This window comes from Rhea americana, unplaced genomic scaffold (genome assembly GCF_003343005.1).
Source record: "Rhea americana isolate MKP2758 unplaced genomic scaffold, rheAme1 scaffold_100, whole genome shotgun sequence".
Lineage (NCBI taxonomy): Eukaryota > Metazoa > Chordata > Aves > Rheiformes > Rheidae > Rhea > Rhea americana.
The window spans coordinates 331,324-348,315 of NW_028185040.1; the positions used below are offsets into that span (position 1 = coordinate 331,324).

The following is a 16,992-nucleotide window of genomic DNA, read 5'->3' on the forward strand; positions in this document are numbered from 1 at the left end:
GAAATTTAAATGTACCAATTGGACATTGACTTCTATTAAAGTCTTCAGAAATGTGTCTACATTTAATAATGGAGTTATTAGATCTCTTTGGAATTTGGATGCCATGATTATTATTAAATTTTATATTTGCATTAGAAGCGTGGGAACTAGCACACATGTTGACAATCTTAGAGGCCAAAAATTGAAATTTCTTTACTTCCTGTGATTTTGTTTCTCAAACACAACAGGCATATCATGGTGATATGGCATGMAGGGATCCATACCACTGCTGTGTTGGATTTTCTTTTACTTCAGAATAAATACGTAGAATTAAATAGAGAATGATGTAATAACAAGGATGCTGTAGCAACTACTCTACCAACCTGCTGAACTGTTAGAAAATAAAATCTTTACTATTTGGAATCAATTTACCAAGTTTCATAGCAAAGAAAGAATTTTGTTCTATCCAACAGCAATCGGATCTTCTATAGGTTATTCTACATCTGACTTCTATAGGTTGGTTCAAGAAAATTACGTAAATGTAACCTTCAATACAAGTAGAAGCGCATTCAAACTTGCAAAGTCCTTAAATATGACACATCAGTCATGGTTTATCTCAACCTACAGAAAAAATTCTACCGAATGTAACGTCTCAGACTATTCATTATGTCCACTCAAAAATAAAAATTCTGTAACTACTTATTCAATACTGTACTCTAGTAAATAATTAATTTATTACATTTACTGACATTAAAGATGTGAATTAATAGCAAACATAGTAGTTAAAGTTACATGGCATCTTTCCCCCCTGTGGATTTTGCAAAGGTATCTAGTGCAGTTAAAGTCTAAATTGCTACAGCAATGCTAAGGACCTGTACCAAGAGCCTTTGGCTGAATGCCAAACTGGGTTCAACAGTATTATGCAAATTAGCTTCATGAGTACAAAATTAAAATTGCTTCTCAGAATGCAAAATGAATTGTTTTTCATGGGAAAAGATATTGCAGTAATAACATATTTCTAATAGTGTAGACAACTCTTAGAGCTCTTTCTTACTAATACTCATTGGCAAAAACTGCAGGAATTCATTTCTGCCTTCATTGATCTTGAAGCAGAATGAACATCAATATGAACTAAGACCATTTAAATAGCACAGAAACCTTTTCCTTCTCTCAGTTTTTGTCATGGAGACCAGAGGAAATTAAAATATAATCCCATACATTAATAGAACAGTAGATCTACACGATTAGGATAACCAAGGAGGTATCCAAGAAGTTAAATCTTCTCTAACATGGTCAAACTGCCAATGCCCTGCATGTAACAATCCTAAGTCAGGCTTCTCTCACACAGTCAGAGAAAAGGAGAATGAAACTACATTTCCCTTTACCTAAAGCAAATTTTGTAGGTGGGTGTAAATGATATTTATAGCTAACATCCCTCTTATTAAAAAAAGCGCGGTTTGATCACGTACTTTTGATGCTGTGATAGAAGCACTGTAAAAAAGGATTCAGTGATTGAATCTATCAGTAGTGATAAAAAGAGAACTTGAAGACATATATGTATGTGACGCGCTTTCTACTTCAATGCATTTTTATCMTTAGTCTTTCTGCTACTGTACTTCCTCAAAGTTATCAAGCAGAAAGTAAATTTTTTTTTGCCTAAGCAAGAACTGTATTTACAGACTTGATATACATAAAGCTCAAAATATTCTTTTCTACATAACTGGAATCAAGTCAGCCAGTAAATGATGCATGATGACTCAGAGAAACATAGAAACACCTGATTTCTGACAACCAGAGTTACTATGCTTTTATCTGCAAGCACAATCAACTTTCTGGGTAGAATTTTCAAAAGTAATCAATATTATCCTAAGTATGGTCTTATTTAAATAAAATAAAATTCCATACTAAGTGTTTCTTTGGTCTGAAGTCTGTAAAAAAACACTAAGGTATAAGACAGCTGGCAGGTTCTCATAGGTTTGGTTCTCATACCAAACTTAGGTAAAACATTATATGCCTTAGAGCCACAGTAGCACAACAGTACGGTAGCAGTAAAGGTGGCTAGTCATGCCCCTGACCTGTATAAGTGCTTTTTTAATGTAACTATCATAAATATTATGCAACTTTACATCAGATTCTGGAAGAGGTTGAGCACCTGGGAAAAGAAAACATAGGGGAAAAAAAAGAAAAAAAAACACAGTAACAAAGTCAGCTAATCTAAAAATGCTTTACATTAACTTCCTTCATATTTTGTAATCTTCACTGTGCAGTGAAAAAGCTTTTCAGTGAAAATATGAGTAACCTTAGCAAGTTTCTACTTAACTGCTTCTTCATTTTGACCTTTTAACAGCAGCAAGAGAAACGCAATCCATAAAAAGAATATAAATCTTCCTACAAAAGCTCTTTCTCAAGACAAGTGTTATGTGCTATGTACAACGAGAACACAGCACAAAGGCATTTTCTGCAAAGCTTCAATTTTATTCAGTGTCTCTCATCCAATGATGGCTCTGAATATTACATCTCTTAAACTGACATCTTTCTATTTTTTGGGAAAGTCTACAGTGAAGGCTGATTTTGGACACAGTATGTAAGACTGAGTTGATAGACAACAGAAGGCAAAACACTTTCCAATTTATTCTTGAAAAAACCTGGCCATCTACACCTCCCATACTATCCAAACACACAAAAGAGCTTAGACCTAATTAAGCTGTCACCGTACACATCATTTGTAAACGTCAGTCATAGGCCTAAACAGCAGAAAATTGCTAAAGGCTATACTATTTACAACCACCATCCTTTCTTCCTGAAAAGAAACACGGCAGCGCTACGCAATTGCTTTACAATGTCTCTTGTTGAAGATTGCAAAAGGAATGCGCAAGTTTACGTGCAGAGCTGTCGTCGGGAAAGGGAATAAGGTTACGGACCAACAAGCAAATTTTACAAGGATTTTCACTGTCACCGAGGGGTCTGTTTGGCTAACCCTTTAGCAATAAAGTTGGGCCACAGGAGTACCGTCTTCCAGTTTCAGAGAGTTCTCCCCGCCCCCCTTACCTGTCCCAATTGCTTCACTGTTCCTCACGAGTTTGGCCAGCATTGCTAATTTCAGTTTTAGATCTCTGATAATTTACTTAYTAAAGGTATTTGGTTTTTTGTTCTTCTGTTAATACTGTGCATTTTGAAACACTGCCCAATGTGTAGCAGAGAAACGTATGTGAAAAAATGTAATTATAACTATTCACTGCTGTTATACATAGAACAGGACCTGAAATATAACACTGTGCCACAGACTACTTTTCAGCTACATCTACAACACTCTCTGGTGACGTGTAAACTYACTGCCTCACCCCTATACATTTTCTTTTTCAAAGTAGATACCAAAGAAATGAGTTTGTCCCTAGTTTAACATCAAAGACGGTAGGTCAAATTAATTTCTAGCGTAACTCAATGAAATTGGTCCTCTGTGTTATTCCCTGAGGAAAACACTATTCCAAAACATACATTTAATTAATATCCTCTCTCGTCTACAGATTCCTACAGGGCATTTAAACTTTTCCTTGTGGCATACTTCTTGCAATTAATGCAACTGAATATAAAGGCCCATCTATTCTAGACATTTAATAATGTTTGGAAATAATTTTAACACATATGTTTGCTAAACAACATGGGAAAACATGAGTGAGTTGAGTGACTGCTCAACACTAGAAATACGCAACTAACTGAAAGCAAAACCAAGTAAGTAGATGTAGATTCTGCGACAGTGCATGGAAAAGTGGTGGAAGAGAAGGAGAAGCAATGCTTTGAGAAAGATAAAATAGGCTAGAGAAATAAAAGATATTTGACCATTGAACTTATCTTACATTATTAATCAAAAGCAAAGCTCTTATTAGTTAAAAAGACGTAAGATCAAGCTTTTCATCAAAATGGATAAAGCTGCATCAAGGTTCTGTTTCAGAGATTATTACTGAATGGATTTAATCACATCTTTAAGAGTTTTCCTGAAAACACCATCTTAGGTATACACAAAAATAAAGGAAAGATGTACACAAATTCTTTCTGAATTGGACCTCACATGAGAGAAATAGCAGCCAGGAAGGGAGAAATGAATGGAGGTGTAATGGAGAGGAGTAATATAATCTTCTAACTGGATTTAGCTTCTTGAAATTAGAATTAAACAAATCAGATAAATGAAGGCTTAGCCTTCAGTGAATGCCTCTTTTAACAATTCTTTTACTGCTTCTGGATCCATTTACACTTTCTAGCTCTGAACTGAAAAGCGGTGATGCTAGACAGCAAAAACACCTAAATATGGTACGTWAAATTTGCAATATATGTGTATTTTCAAGGAATTTTCATTAAGAAATACAATAAATTGAAGTAAGTCCTCACTCGTATGCTCTCTGATTAGGAATGAGTCACACTCAGATAAAAAAAAAAAAGGCAAAAACATAATAGAAAATAGGACACAATTTCTGAATGAAACTCTTCTGAAACATTGGGACGAAATAAAAAAGAATAAAAATATGTATGAGAAACTCTCTACGATTCTGCAAGAAACCAGCATCAGCACACTTAGTCTCCGAATATTTTTATTAAAAAAGAAGAAAAGAGGTAGTGTTACTTAAAAACTAAGAAAAAACAGATCTATGCATATTTATACACATTTGAAATTTTCACCTTTAGCAGAAGAAACAACTGACTGAGATTTTAAGAAGGAAAAAAGAAATCCAGGGAACTGACTACATATATGTATTAAAAAAAAAAAAAAAAAAAAAAAAAAAACTTTTCAAACATCTATTGTAATTCTTAGAACATCACTCCACTCCCTAAGTTCACTCAGAAGTCTACCTCTACAGAACAGATAGAGATTCTCCAAACAACAACAACAAAAAAAAAAAAGTAGAAGACCATGTGACAAAAGCCAACGCTCTTAGCAAAGTATTTATCATGTGAGGGTAATACCAAGAGTATGAAAATTCTGTTAAAACCTATACTTCTTGGATTCTATCCCCTTACTTTGCAGTCTCTCAGAAAATAGCCAACTGAATAGAATCACTAGCCATGCTAATGCAAATGTCTTTGCTAACAAGCATCTGCAAGTTCAGAAAATGGCAGAAATCAGGCTTTCTTCTTCTAGAAGCATTTTAACTGGTTTTTCAGTCTACACAGATGATAAGAGTATGACTTAACAGAATATGCACTTTGCGGTGCGATGTAAACTTGTAGTGACAAAAACAAGCATTATTCGAGCCAAACATCCCATACTTCACTTTCTGGTGTGGASAGGTTTCCTATATTGGAAAAAAATCAATTTCTCTGTTACTATATTATTGGCTGCTTTGTTTCCTAAAGTACAGAAGATTTATTTTTTAAACTGAAAAGTAGTAACAGCTTGAAGCCAACATGAAGCTGATACCATTAAAACATCTCTACAGAACTGAAGTGATCTTGCAACACAAGCCCAATTCGTAGCACAATCCTGTTACCTATTTTATATAATCAATATTTTGCAACCATTCTAAGATTTGCAGCCTTCATATTTTGGCAACACAAATGGGGGTAATTTATTGTACACACTGTTAATTTGTAATTGGATTTTCTTTTCTCAATATTTGTAAGTAAGCAACAAAGCCCAACAGAATAGCACTCAAAATCACTATTCACTTGATTGCATTCTGCAGAGGAAGCTGTCTCAGCACCATTGAAAATGAGTAGATATCTAGGTCCTAGAAACAATCATCATCTTTTCAAGGGATAAACTCTACAATTTTACTTTCAGCTTATAATCAATAAAGTTCAGCAGCCACCTCCCAAGATCATATAGCAGATCTCACATTTGGGTGAGATCCTAGACTTACTGCAGTGAGAGGGAAAAATCCAAACTACTTCAGAGGAGTAAGATTTCAGCCCTGATGTGAAGTATTACTACACAAGTAGTTCCACTGGTCAGTAGTTACTCCAGCAAGATCGGTAGAAACTAGTTAAACAGCTCTTTTTCATTCTGATGGAAGAACTGCTATGTTTACCTTGAAGTATGATTTGAAGAAAATTACCTTGACACTAAAATTTAATTCTGATCCTGMCTTTCTGCATGATTTTGGGTAAACCTCAAACTCGTTATACCTCAGCCCCTCCTATACTAAAATGAATGTAGCATCACTTACACTCTTTGTAAATGCTTATGCTGTTTGGATGAAAGACATTTTGCAATGTAAGTGCAAACTCTTGTTATTTATTAAAGGAGAAATGCACCACAGGCCCTCACTTAGGGTTGTTTGGGCTGCCCCTTCCCTTTAAAACTAGCAAGCGAATTATTGATTAACCATCACATCATCTCAGTGAGAAATATAAAAGCAATATAAACACATCTGTGCCTGACAAATCAGCCATCTTAAGCAATGAGTAGTGTAATTTTATSTATTTATCGTAATGCACCCCACTTTAGTAGTTTCTAGCAATCTAAGTGGATACACTTATATTAGCCAATCACAATTCCTGTGGGTGATGTGCTGATGTTAGTACTGAAGTGCTCTTAGTTTTAGTTTATGAGCTATTCAGAAGTTATTCTAAAGATCAGTTCTCCCTTCCTTATATTTAAAGGCTTTCAAACTTATTGCAAACATAGGTTCATATTTCCAGCCCAACAGGCAGGACTAAAAAGTAAAATAGCGYCTTAAGCTATAGAATACTTATCACAGCCACTCTATTAAACTTTATAGGAATCTACACTATCCAAGGCAATACTTGCCAATTCATTAACGAAAACAGAGTTAGATGAATTCAGTGGCACYGTATCAGGAATAATGTGCTGTTTGGGGTACTGTAGTTCTTAATACCGAATGTGAGTTATTGCATACAGTTATTACCTACCTACAAATAATAAAGGCTGAAAAGTAATAGTAGTTATCATTAAGCAAGTAAAAGCAGCTTGTTAAACATCTATTTTTGGAATGTATGATTGAAAGACATTTTCAAGTTATTACTGGGCTGTTCTTTGACGTTATAGGCAACAATGTCATAAGTAACCCAGAAATTTATTAAAACACTTCACCAGAATGAATCCTATTGACAAGCTGCTGGAGAATATCACTGAGTTTTGTAAATAGCAAAGGGGTGACTTATTTAGAAATGAATATATTTKGGCAAGAAGTGATAAAAAGAAAGATAATTCAGCTAGAAAGTAACCGTCCACCTGCAGCAGGTTATATTCACCCAAGAGTTGATATATTTAAGAATCAAATGTAGGTCTGCTAGGAGAAAAAAAAAAGAAAAAAAACCACACACACACACACACACACACAATCTCTTGTTAAAGTCAGTTATTAAAACTGGTAGACTAGGAGAGCTAAATTCTGTAGGAGTTAAAAGGCCTTACTGACTGAAAAACATTACATTAGCAGCAGGTGAACTGACTGAAATAAGTAAGGGGGCTATTACAATATGACAGGAGCAAACCAACAATGTTTTATAAAGCAAACTGTTGCATCCCCCAACATCAAGACAGTTTAACGCGGTGATGGAATTATAACTAAGGAAGAATGTGCGTAAATGACTAAATGACTATTGAAGTTTGTTATGGAAAGTAACTGACCGCACATGAAAGGTAAAACATTGAAAACTGGAAATTTGAAAGAGACATAACAAGGATAAAATCGATTTTTAACACGGTGGAATTAATGATAATCTCTCCAAAAACAGGTCCTGTCCATTTACCAATTCATAATCTCATATCCAGATGATTCTGGGATGTAAAACACCAAAAATATACCCGCATCTCCCTCTAGCACTTTCTGTAGAAAASGAACATTTTGTCTAATAGCTGTAAAGTTATCTCATTTTAAACCAGGCAAAATGTATGAAGTGTGCACCAGTTGTGAAGCTAGATCTAAAAAGAAACTCCRAATTATATAAGGTCTAAAGCAAAACAAGAGCTTCCAGGCACAGTGGAGCTGGTGSGTAACATGGTAAATTTGGCTCAGGCATTTCTTTTACTGTGCACTGTACTTCGAGATGATTAGTATCTGCTGTATTTAGAAACTGACACTGCACCAAATATAATATCTCATCACACGCAGAAAAAGCCTACCAAGAAGAAAGGGCAACTGCAGTAACAAACATTGCCTTAAAATCCCCAKGGATTTGGGTAGTTTTTAATGAAATGCATTTCTGTAGCCTGGTGTCCTCCTMTGATGCGCTGAAAGCATTTGTATTCAGCTGACATTACAGGCAGTGGTGCCAGGCCATCGCCATGGCTGGTGGGAAGCCAAAGGCATAAGAATTTGCAAGAAGCAGAGAGCGCCTGAGCTAAGTTACACATCCTAGTCACTCACTAGGTTACTATACCCAAGTTCATTACTGGACCTGCATGTTTTTGACCTTTCTTTATGCTCTGTTCTCTTCTTTCCCCCAGCACATTTCTTGAGCACCATATATTTGTTACCCTTCTGAAGAATCAGAGCCTTACAGTTCAGCATCCATAGCTCTCCAAGACAATATTCCTAACCTTTCATGACACACTAGTTACTTAAGTACATTCTTTAAACAGTTTCAGTGCTTAAATGAAGCAAAAAATTTAGAATTTGCAAGTGTACCTAAAATCAATTACTCKTCATTTTGTGCAAGAGATTTACAGATCCAAGCAAAGCAAATCATCCGTAAGCTCTTCCCAGCCTCTATCTCCTCCCCATTAGTAGGAGTTCATTGGTTGTGAATGAGATTTCTATAGCATGTCCACAATCCTCTTTCTTTTCCTACAGCAGTGCTGCTTTGAATTTTTCCTTCTCTCTAAACTACTTGGTAGAAAGTTCACTTTTCATAAAGTTGTTGTGCCTCTAGCAGATGACCCTGATCATCTTCATCAGATAAAGACCCTCCCTGTATTATCTGTTCAAAATTTATGAAAATTGTCATCAGCTAAAAATTATAAGACATTAAGAGAAAATTTATACTGTAAACAATGAACTTTTAGCTATTTTTTCAACAAATAGGTTGCCTTTCAAACAGTTTTAGTTTCACAGTATAGCTAAATGGACTTGTTCTCTTGACTTACTCATTTTTTCTTTCAAAACAAACTTCTTACCAAAGACTTAAAATGCAAAAACCTTTCATTGCTATCACTGGTTCACAAACTTGGAATTCTACCCAAAATTTTAGAAAAAAGAGAAGAGAATTCAAGTAGCCTTACAATAAAAATGAAATTTGCCATGTGATAAAAGTATATACAGAGAGTTCATAATCTCAAACTAGTATGCATACATTGTACATATACTGAGTCCCTATGGAAAGCTTTTAAGGTTCTGCAGGAGCTGCAAATAGCAATGAGGCCTAAAGCAAAGCCAAAGAACACTTGGAGCTTTTGAGAAACTGAATGTCAACACAATATCATTTATGAAAGTATGCAGTGAATGCTGTGAGGCTGCCTTGCAAGTCTCAGTTCAACCAATGACTTTAACAGGTGGCCTAACTGTTTTTCCTGCTGCCCTTCTTCTTGAACCAGCTCTAGTCCAACCACTGAGTGAAAAGCAACAGCCAATTTAAGTCTCCTAATCCCTCACTCCTGACATTTAAACAGGCAGCATGATTCCAGGATTTCACTGCTTTAAATAATTCTCAGCGCAAGTTTACAATAATTACACAAAGAAAAATCATAAACAAGCAAATGGGCTGAAATTCTGATAGGAACCATCATTAGACACATTTGTAAAGAACTGAACTTTGGATCRCATCAGGAGATGACACAAGAAAACTCAACGCTGTATAATAACAGAGAACTCTGGACACTTCAGAAAGCAAAGAAACCATATAACAAAGACTACTGTCAAACTATTATCACTGTTTCCTGTATTACAGCCAGTAATTCCAAGTGTCAGTGTAATGAATGTTTCAATTATATAAGAATATATTTAATATTTGTATTGCGACAGCAATACACTGACATCTTAGCAATAGCAATATACTGACATCTTGTAAAATGTATATTTGCTAAACAAATTATTCAACTTGACCAAAATTTGTGCTTATGTAATTTATGAAATGTAATGCCTTAGTAATTAGATGAGATTTAAAGTAAGCTTCTTCTAAAGTACTCTATTTTATCAAAAAAATACCCACTGAATGATTTTTGAGGCAATAGGATGAATGTCTCAGCATTTTCCTTAYGGAAGGAGAATACTTTTAGTTTCAAGTTCACATGCCCTTCAAATAGTGTCATCACCACAGATGAAAGAAAGTATAAGCTGTTTTAAGAAACCTACAGATGTGTCCAAAATCCATACCTAGAGGAGGTACAGGGAATGGACACATCTTGCATCTGTTTGAGGAAATAGTCTGACTCATTCTTTCTTCCTCTGTCATTAAAAAAAACAACAGCAAACCCACAGTCCCTGGAGAGTTTTATTCTTTTTTTGTTGTTGTTGTTCCTTTTTTTTAAAAAAAAAAAAAACATTTCTAACCACTATGTGGTATTTGGCCACAATCAGATAAAGGGAATATATCTAACTGCTTACCTTTCCATCATCTGACACACACAGTGTGCCAGGAGATGTTCAAACTGTGCTCTGATGCCTTTTGTAAGTCCTACCTCCTTTCTTAACATGGCTGTGAATCCCTCAGAAATAACATTGATCTTGTAATTTCAGTGAAGCCAATACTGACATCAAAACGCAATCGGCAAGCACATTAGCTGGGAGAAGTCTCAGACTAGAATCTATTCAGGTAGCGCAAGGACCTAGTTCAGCTCTTGACTCATTTTGATGCTCGAGCCAACAGTCCAGTGCCATCTTTTTTTAAAGCTGGAATTTCACAGTCTATAGTATGCTCTTCCTTTTAACATCCTTATACACACAGAAAATACAGGATGACCGGCTCAACACACATACACACATATTATCAGAAAAGGCACTCGTGATTAATGATATGAGCCAAATTGGTATCAGCCCCATTCGCTTGGGTTCCGGGAGAAGCATGTAATTAGTTCTTCAAATTTAAAGTCATACAATATCATTCAAATCTTGCACCAACAATTTCAAAAGTAAGTAATTTATCTCAGCAGATATTTAACTTATGCAGAGTTGTTTTAAAGAGAAATTATAAATTTATCAGCTTTGTCATAGAGGCTRTTACTCTTGGTAATATAATTGTCTAGGAAGATGCAGACATGCTATAGTCAAACCTCAACCAAGYAGCTTCTTGCAAAAGGCTACAGTGTCAAGGAGTATTTTGACTACAAACCATTTCCTGAGTAAACAGGAATAAAAGATCTTTTCCTGATATAAAACTATAAATATGAAAATATAGAAGGTTGATGATAGAGGAGCTTAGGAATAAATCAAAGTACAGGATTAGAATTTTTCTTCTTTATATATTTATATATAGTATATTTATACTTACAGTGTTCATTCAGCAATGTATCATATACRCATCAGAAATAAAGAAGGGTGAAAGAAAATAACACCATTCATAGCTATAGCAAAATTTGTATTGTTTTTAATGCATCATAGAGTCCTATCTAGCTGTTATAAAAATCCAAAYAGGCCTTAAACTGAATTGTATATGAGCAGAATCATTCCCTTGAAGCTAATCAATGCTGCTTCCTAAGCAGCTATGAAAAATAAAATAGCCATCTATTTTTCCTGTGGATTTTATTTTGTTGACTCTCCAAGAGTTAGATTTTTCCACGGAAAGGCATTGTATGTGGCCACAGAGCCTTTAAGTGCCTTGTGTTTAAGCCCACTGGCCTACTTTTCACAGAGCAGATCAATCAGCACAAAAACCCACCCAGCCTGAAATAAGACCATAAYAAGAAAAAACAAACCACAAGAATTATTAGTTCTGCTTGTCAACCACATTTTAATAGTTTTTACACAAGTCTAATTTTGAAGTTGTGTGCAAAAAAGCTAACTATAACTTCTCAGGAAAAACTCAAAAAATGTAAGCAAACTTGAGTGATTCTCAACAGCTGCATTTTAAAAACAGAATCAGGACTGCAAGTGCAAAAACTCAAAAATAAATCAGTGTTTTCATCTAAGTATGTTGTACTTGGAAAATCATTATGAAGCAAAACAAGGCAGAGCTCAGCAATGGAAAGGACACTAAAAGAAATCCATATGGGCTTCATCTTTTCTTCTTTTTTTCCTAGATGACTCCTGCTGCCCTCATAATGTTCTTTTCTGTGCCACAAGTGAAATTCTCCTCCTTCTCTTGTATTCCTATCTTTTTCAGTCCAGAGCTGAGAGTTGTTTCCCTCCTTCTCCCTTCCTTAGGGGTAACAACCCATCTGCATGCCACTCAGGTCCCTCCCCAAAGTTATTTTCCCAATTAAGAGCCTTCTTCAACAACACTCCACAAACACATGCATGCATACATAAAGACTAATACTCAAATCCAGTGAAAATTAGTTCTCTAAATGTACTTGTGAATCTGAATCTGTAAGATCAGGCTCGCAAAACAAGAGATAACAACATAGCAGCTAAAGTCATCCTATGTTTGATTCTGCAAACAGAACGGCTAATGTGGCAAAAGTTGAATGGGAATTTGGGGAGAAATCCAGAATACTGACTCAAGAAACTTTAATTTAAAGACTGAAATATCAGAAAAGTGGATGTCTGGTTCCAGAATGCAATCCTGATCACTCATCTATGTAGTCTATGGAGACAGCAAAATATCTTCAAAGGGTCCAAAAGCTGTGTGCAGAGCCACTAAGGATAGTCAATAGGAAATATGTTTTGGAACATATGTTTTGGAACTTCATCGCTCTTCCTCCATCTAAACCATAGTGGTTTATTAAGTGTCTATGCCCACTTGGACTCTAAAGCCCAGAATCTGCCACTGAAGGCAGACACTCTAATAAACAGGGCTCTTCTCCTGTAAAATAGCAGCTCCATTTTCTTGTCTGTGTTTTTGAATATAAATTATCGTCGTGCCTGTGTTTTGTTTTGAAATTGATGGTGTGGGTGTAACAGTCCGAGAATGCCCAAGGGATCAGGCTCTGCCAGAGACTCAGGTGAAGGTCAAGCTGACCCCCTTGGCGAAAGGCAGTGGAACTTAGGGGAAGCTTTAGTCCGATAGACGTCACTTAGTGCATTTAAGGCATCCCTACGGCTGAAGTAGAATGTGAGCTCTCTATTGCTTTCTTAACRGTTTTTGTTCATTTCATTTTAAACACTAAAACAGGTGTTTCAAATCTTGCCTTTGGAAAAGATACACTGTGAAAGCAATCCTTTTTCTTGTACCGTACAGCATCATGAAGATATGTGATCTAATAAGCAGATAAACTACTGTTTATCTGCATTTTAAAATGCAGATATAAGTTGTTCTTATGAAAGTAATTATTTTCAGAAGTATCCTTTCATTGTGTCAATAATATCAAAGCCTTTCGCATTTTAAAGATAGGCCAATATCCATTTAAGAAAGGCAAAGATCAGAAAACTAGGGTTTCTTAAAAAAAGAATGCTGGTTTCATCAGATAGTATAGATACAATTGTAGAAGAAACAGATTTGGACCCCCAAACCAAAAGAAAACAATAGCCTGCCTCAGTAAGAAATTCTCTGTGTTATATCAGCCAATATTTATCAGTATTTGCAGCCCCCTGTCTGATGGGTAATAACAAAGAAGAAGGTTGAGAAAGACAACAGGGAGAAAGTAATTCCAAGAGCAAGTTGAATATACAGAGTTTGTTGTTGGCAATTCACTTTTTTAGCTCAGGCGAAAACTACTTTCCTGCCTGCTTAAAAACAGCAAAAGACAAAAGTGAACAACAGGAATACGAACAGCTTGAAATTTTGGCTTAGCATCATACATCCGGGTGGTATGGTGCAAGACAGAGAGCTGGTAGGTGCTTTAGGTTGGGAAGTGCCAAACGCTGCATGCAAAAATCCTAAGAGATTACAGCTTCTGCTGAAATGATTTTCAAGTCCTCAGGATCAGGCCTCTGGTTGTCCACTGCCAGATGTTACACAACACATTCCTGGAACAAGATCAGCATAAATGAAAAATGCTATGTTTAGTACAGGACATAATGGGTTATGAATCAGGAGCACTGAAGACAAGAAGCTATTCTCTTTTTCAGAGGACGTACTTCCAACATGTATTAAACACACCAGTAAAACTGAGTGACTGCAACTTTGAAAATCTCACTGCAGCCATTTATTCCACTTAACATACCACCTGTATGACAGAAAAAAAAATATGGGAATACAAATGGAAAATAAAATTTTACCACAGTTAAATATACCACACACAGAGACCTTTTCATGCAACACTATCAGCCAAAATAAGAAATGTCAAAAAACATAACGTCAGTGAAATCTACTAATAAAATCAAATTTCATCAAGGCTAAAGTCAGTGAAGACAGAAATAAAACTTTGGTAAGCAACCTTAAGCTAAAATTAAAAAAAAAAAAAAAAAATCAGTCAGAGGGAGAAAAGTGAGTAACATTTAGAAAAGTGAGCATCATTTTTAATTTGTTTTCAACCTTGACTTTTTCAATCCAACAGAATTTTCTTTTTGCAATTAATTGTAGTTGCAAATTAAGAGGTTTAGTCATGTAACTACCTAATACGCAGGTGCAATCAAGGGCTTAGGTGGCTAAATCCTAAAACAATGTCTGTGCAATTAAACAGCAGGCACAAATTTGTCCGTATAAAATTAGAAATCACCTTTCAAAAGTAACCCTTTAGGGAGAGAGACAGAGAGAGATGCAGAGGGACAGAGGAATCCATATACTTTCTCTAAGACTTGTGAGTAACTAGACCCTTATAGCTCATTGCTTGAAGGCTTTCCTGTTAGGATGAAATTTGAAACAAATAAACAAAATAATGTAAAATGAAAAGGACTTGTGGGAGGTACATTAGTAACAGGTATGATTTTTTCAGTTCCCTTTAATCTGCTCTATAGCTTTATAATGAGATAGATATGATCCAAGTGAGCCAAATTAATCCATAAACCAGATTAAAGTAAAACTCTAATTGAAGCTCCTACTCTCTGGATCAAGTTATTAAATTGCTTTCTCCTGCACCAGCACAGATTTAACACACCCTCCTTTTAAGCCAGTAGCTTCATAAAACCATGATTTTTTTTTTTTTTAAGTAGTCTGTTGGCACGTTCGAACACATATAGCCATCTACTCTGTCCATTATGAAGTGAGGAAGGAGAAAAAAAAATCTCTCTTTAACCAATCCCCAAGTTTCTGTTAAATCAAAACTATGAACGTATATGGTCAGGTTAATTAATTATGGACTCAATTTAGTTATTTTTTTGGTTCCTGGATCTTTTCCTGATGCACGTCTTTGAACTTCTGCCCATGCTAAAGCCATGAATCAGTGTCATTTACAACACACATTAAGATAATTGAACACAGTAAGGAGCAAATGTATACAACAGATCTAATATTCCATGTAGAGAGGATAATTTTATCAGTGCAATAGACCACCTCGCAATGTTTTTCATGTACTGAGTTAAAGGAAAATTAAACTGCACAAACATAAAAGATCRATTTTCAGTTTCTTTGTCCTACTGCCATTTTTATTTTACTCTTCATCAAAATTTAACTGAAACCCACAAGTTCATGGTACATTGTATAAGAACAACTACGAAGGCTGAAGTTCAAAAGGTTAAAACAACGTACCTTAAGAAAGAAGCCCTCTAGCAATAGTAAAAGGGTTTGGCATAAACTTTCATGTTTAAACAAAAAAGCAGAGAATAAAAATTTATTGGAAAAATTAAAAGATTAGAACTAGTTCAGGCCTCATTTCTGCAAACCACCTACATATGAATAGCATCACTGCTTAAGTACAAGATAATATTGTTGTAACTGTATGACCAGGGCCAAAAAAAAGCATATAATCATGCTTCAATGTTTAAATATTCTGTTCTGAATATCAAAAGTATGCATATAAATGGTTAAATCAGAATCAGCTACATATAAATAATTGATTCAAAAAGATAAAACAGTAAGTCTTCAATATTTTATCTTTTATATATATATATGTGTGTGTGTGTATACACACACACACACACACACACACACATACATTTATTTTTATCCCACAGGGCAGGATGAGAGAATAAAGAGCTAAACAAGACTTTGGTACAGCTAAGGGAAAAGTGAGTTAAAAGATGTTCAGTCCTTGTGCTGATGAGACCTCATTCTCTTGAGAGGAAGCTTTGCTTATTAGACAAATGTCTAAGGGAGAATGCTATTGAAGAAACACTTTCTCCAAAGATAATTTCTGTTTAGAGAAAAGAAAACTTGTTTGAATGAGTGGTTTTTAGATGCATAAATCTAATAAGACACAACTGTACTTTTCCCTTCTTCAAAGAAGTAAGTTTGTTTAAATCGGACTGTAAAAAACAGCTTATAATCTAAAGAGGCAGAAAGTAGGAGTGGACAAGAGAAGAAAGGTGAATATGATAAATGCATTTTAGACTGATTTTCTTTCTATTTGCCACATGTACTTATGAAAAAGGAGAAACAGGTAGATGTTACTCAAACAGCAAGAGAGTAACTTTGCTAGCATGATTTTTGCTACTACTAAAAGTGGCACGATATGCACAGGTAACATTCAAGACTTCAAGTCGTAGCATCTTACAGTTTTTACGAATCACAGAAACAGTGTCTGAAACAGCTCGTTTAAAAAGTCCCTCTTTGGAAAAGTCAGGGAACTGCTTGAGATAAAAACTAATTAGACGGGAAAGCACAGCCTGAAAAGTCCTGAGGCAAAGACACAAATCAACCATGACCGCCTGTACCGAGGGGTGCCCAGACTCCGCGCGGCTCCCGGTGCGGCAGGCAGGAGCACTGAATTGTCGTACGCAGGCAGCTGTGTAAGCCCCAAATCAATCCACGGTGAGGTGGGAAACTTAATTAGCTCTTCAATTAATTCTTCGGACGAATCTGCTCTCCTCACTGATCATACAGAAGCTTAGCTTGCTAGATTAGATGCACTAGCTTGAAGCAAACACTTGCTTTTTCAGATACTGGAAGACTTTGTTAGGCGTCTGAAGTAAGCAGCTAACCTAT

The 16,992-nt window shown here is 35.6% G+C and overlaps 1 protein-coding gene across 5 annotated transcripts in view; it reads right to left on the reverse strand.

Moving 5' to 3' along the window:
• Positions 1 to 16,992, reverse strand: part of BBS9 (Bardet-Biedl syndrome 9) — a 309,884-nt gene that overhangs the window by 86,888 nt on the left and 206,004 nt on the right. For 2 of the 5 annotated variants that reach the window (XM_085303701.1, XM_085303731.1), the window contains one exon: positions 13,480 to 13,937. The exons of the other annotated variants lie outside the window; for them this stretch is intronic. In XM_085303701.1, the coding sequence (XP_085159827.1) occupies positions 13,894 to 13,937 (44 nt within the window). In that variant the 3' untranslated portion in view covers positions 13,480 to 13,893. Of the gene's footprint in view, positions 1 to 13,479; positions 13,938 to 16,992 lie in introns of those variants that run through there. 5 annotated transcript variants of the gene reach the window in all.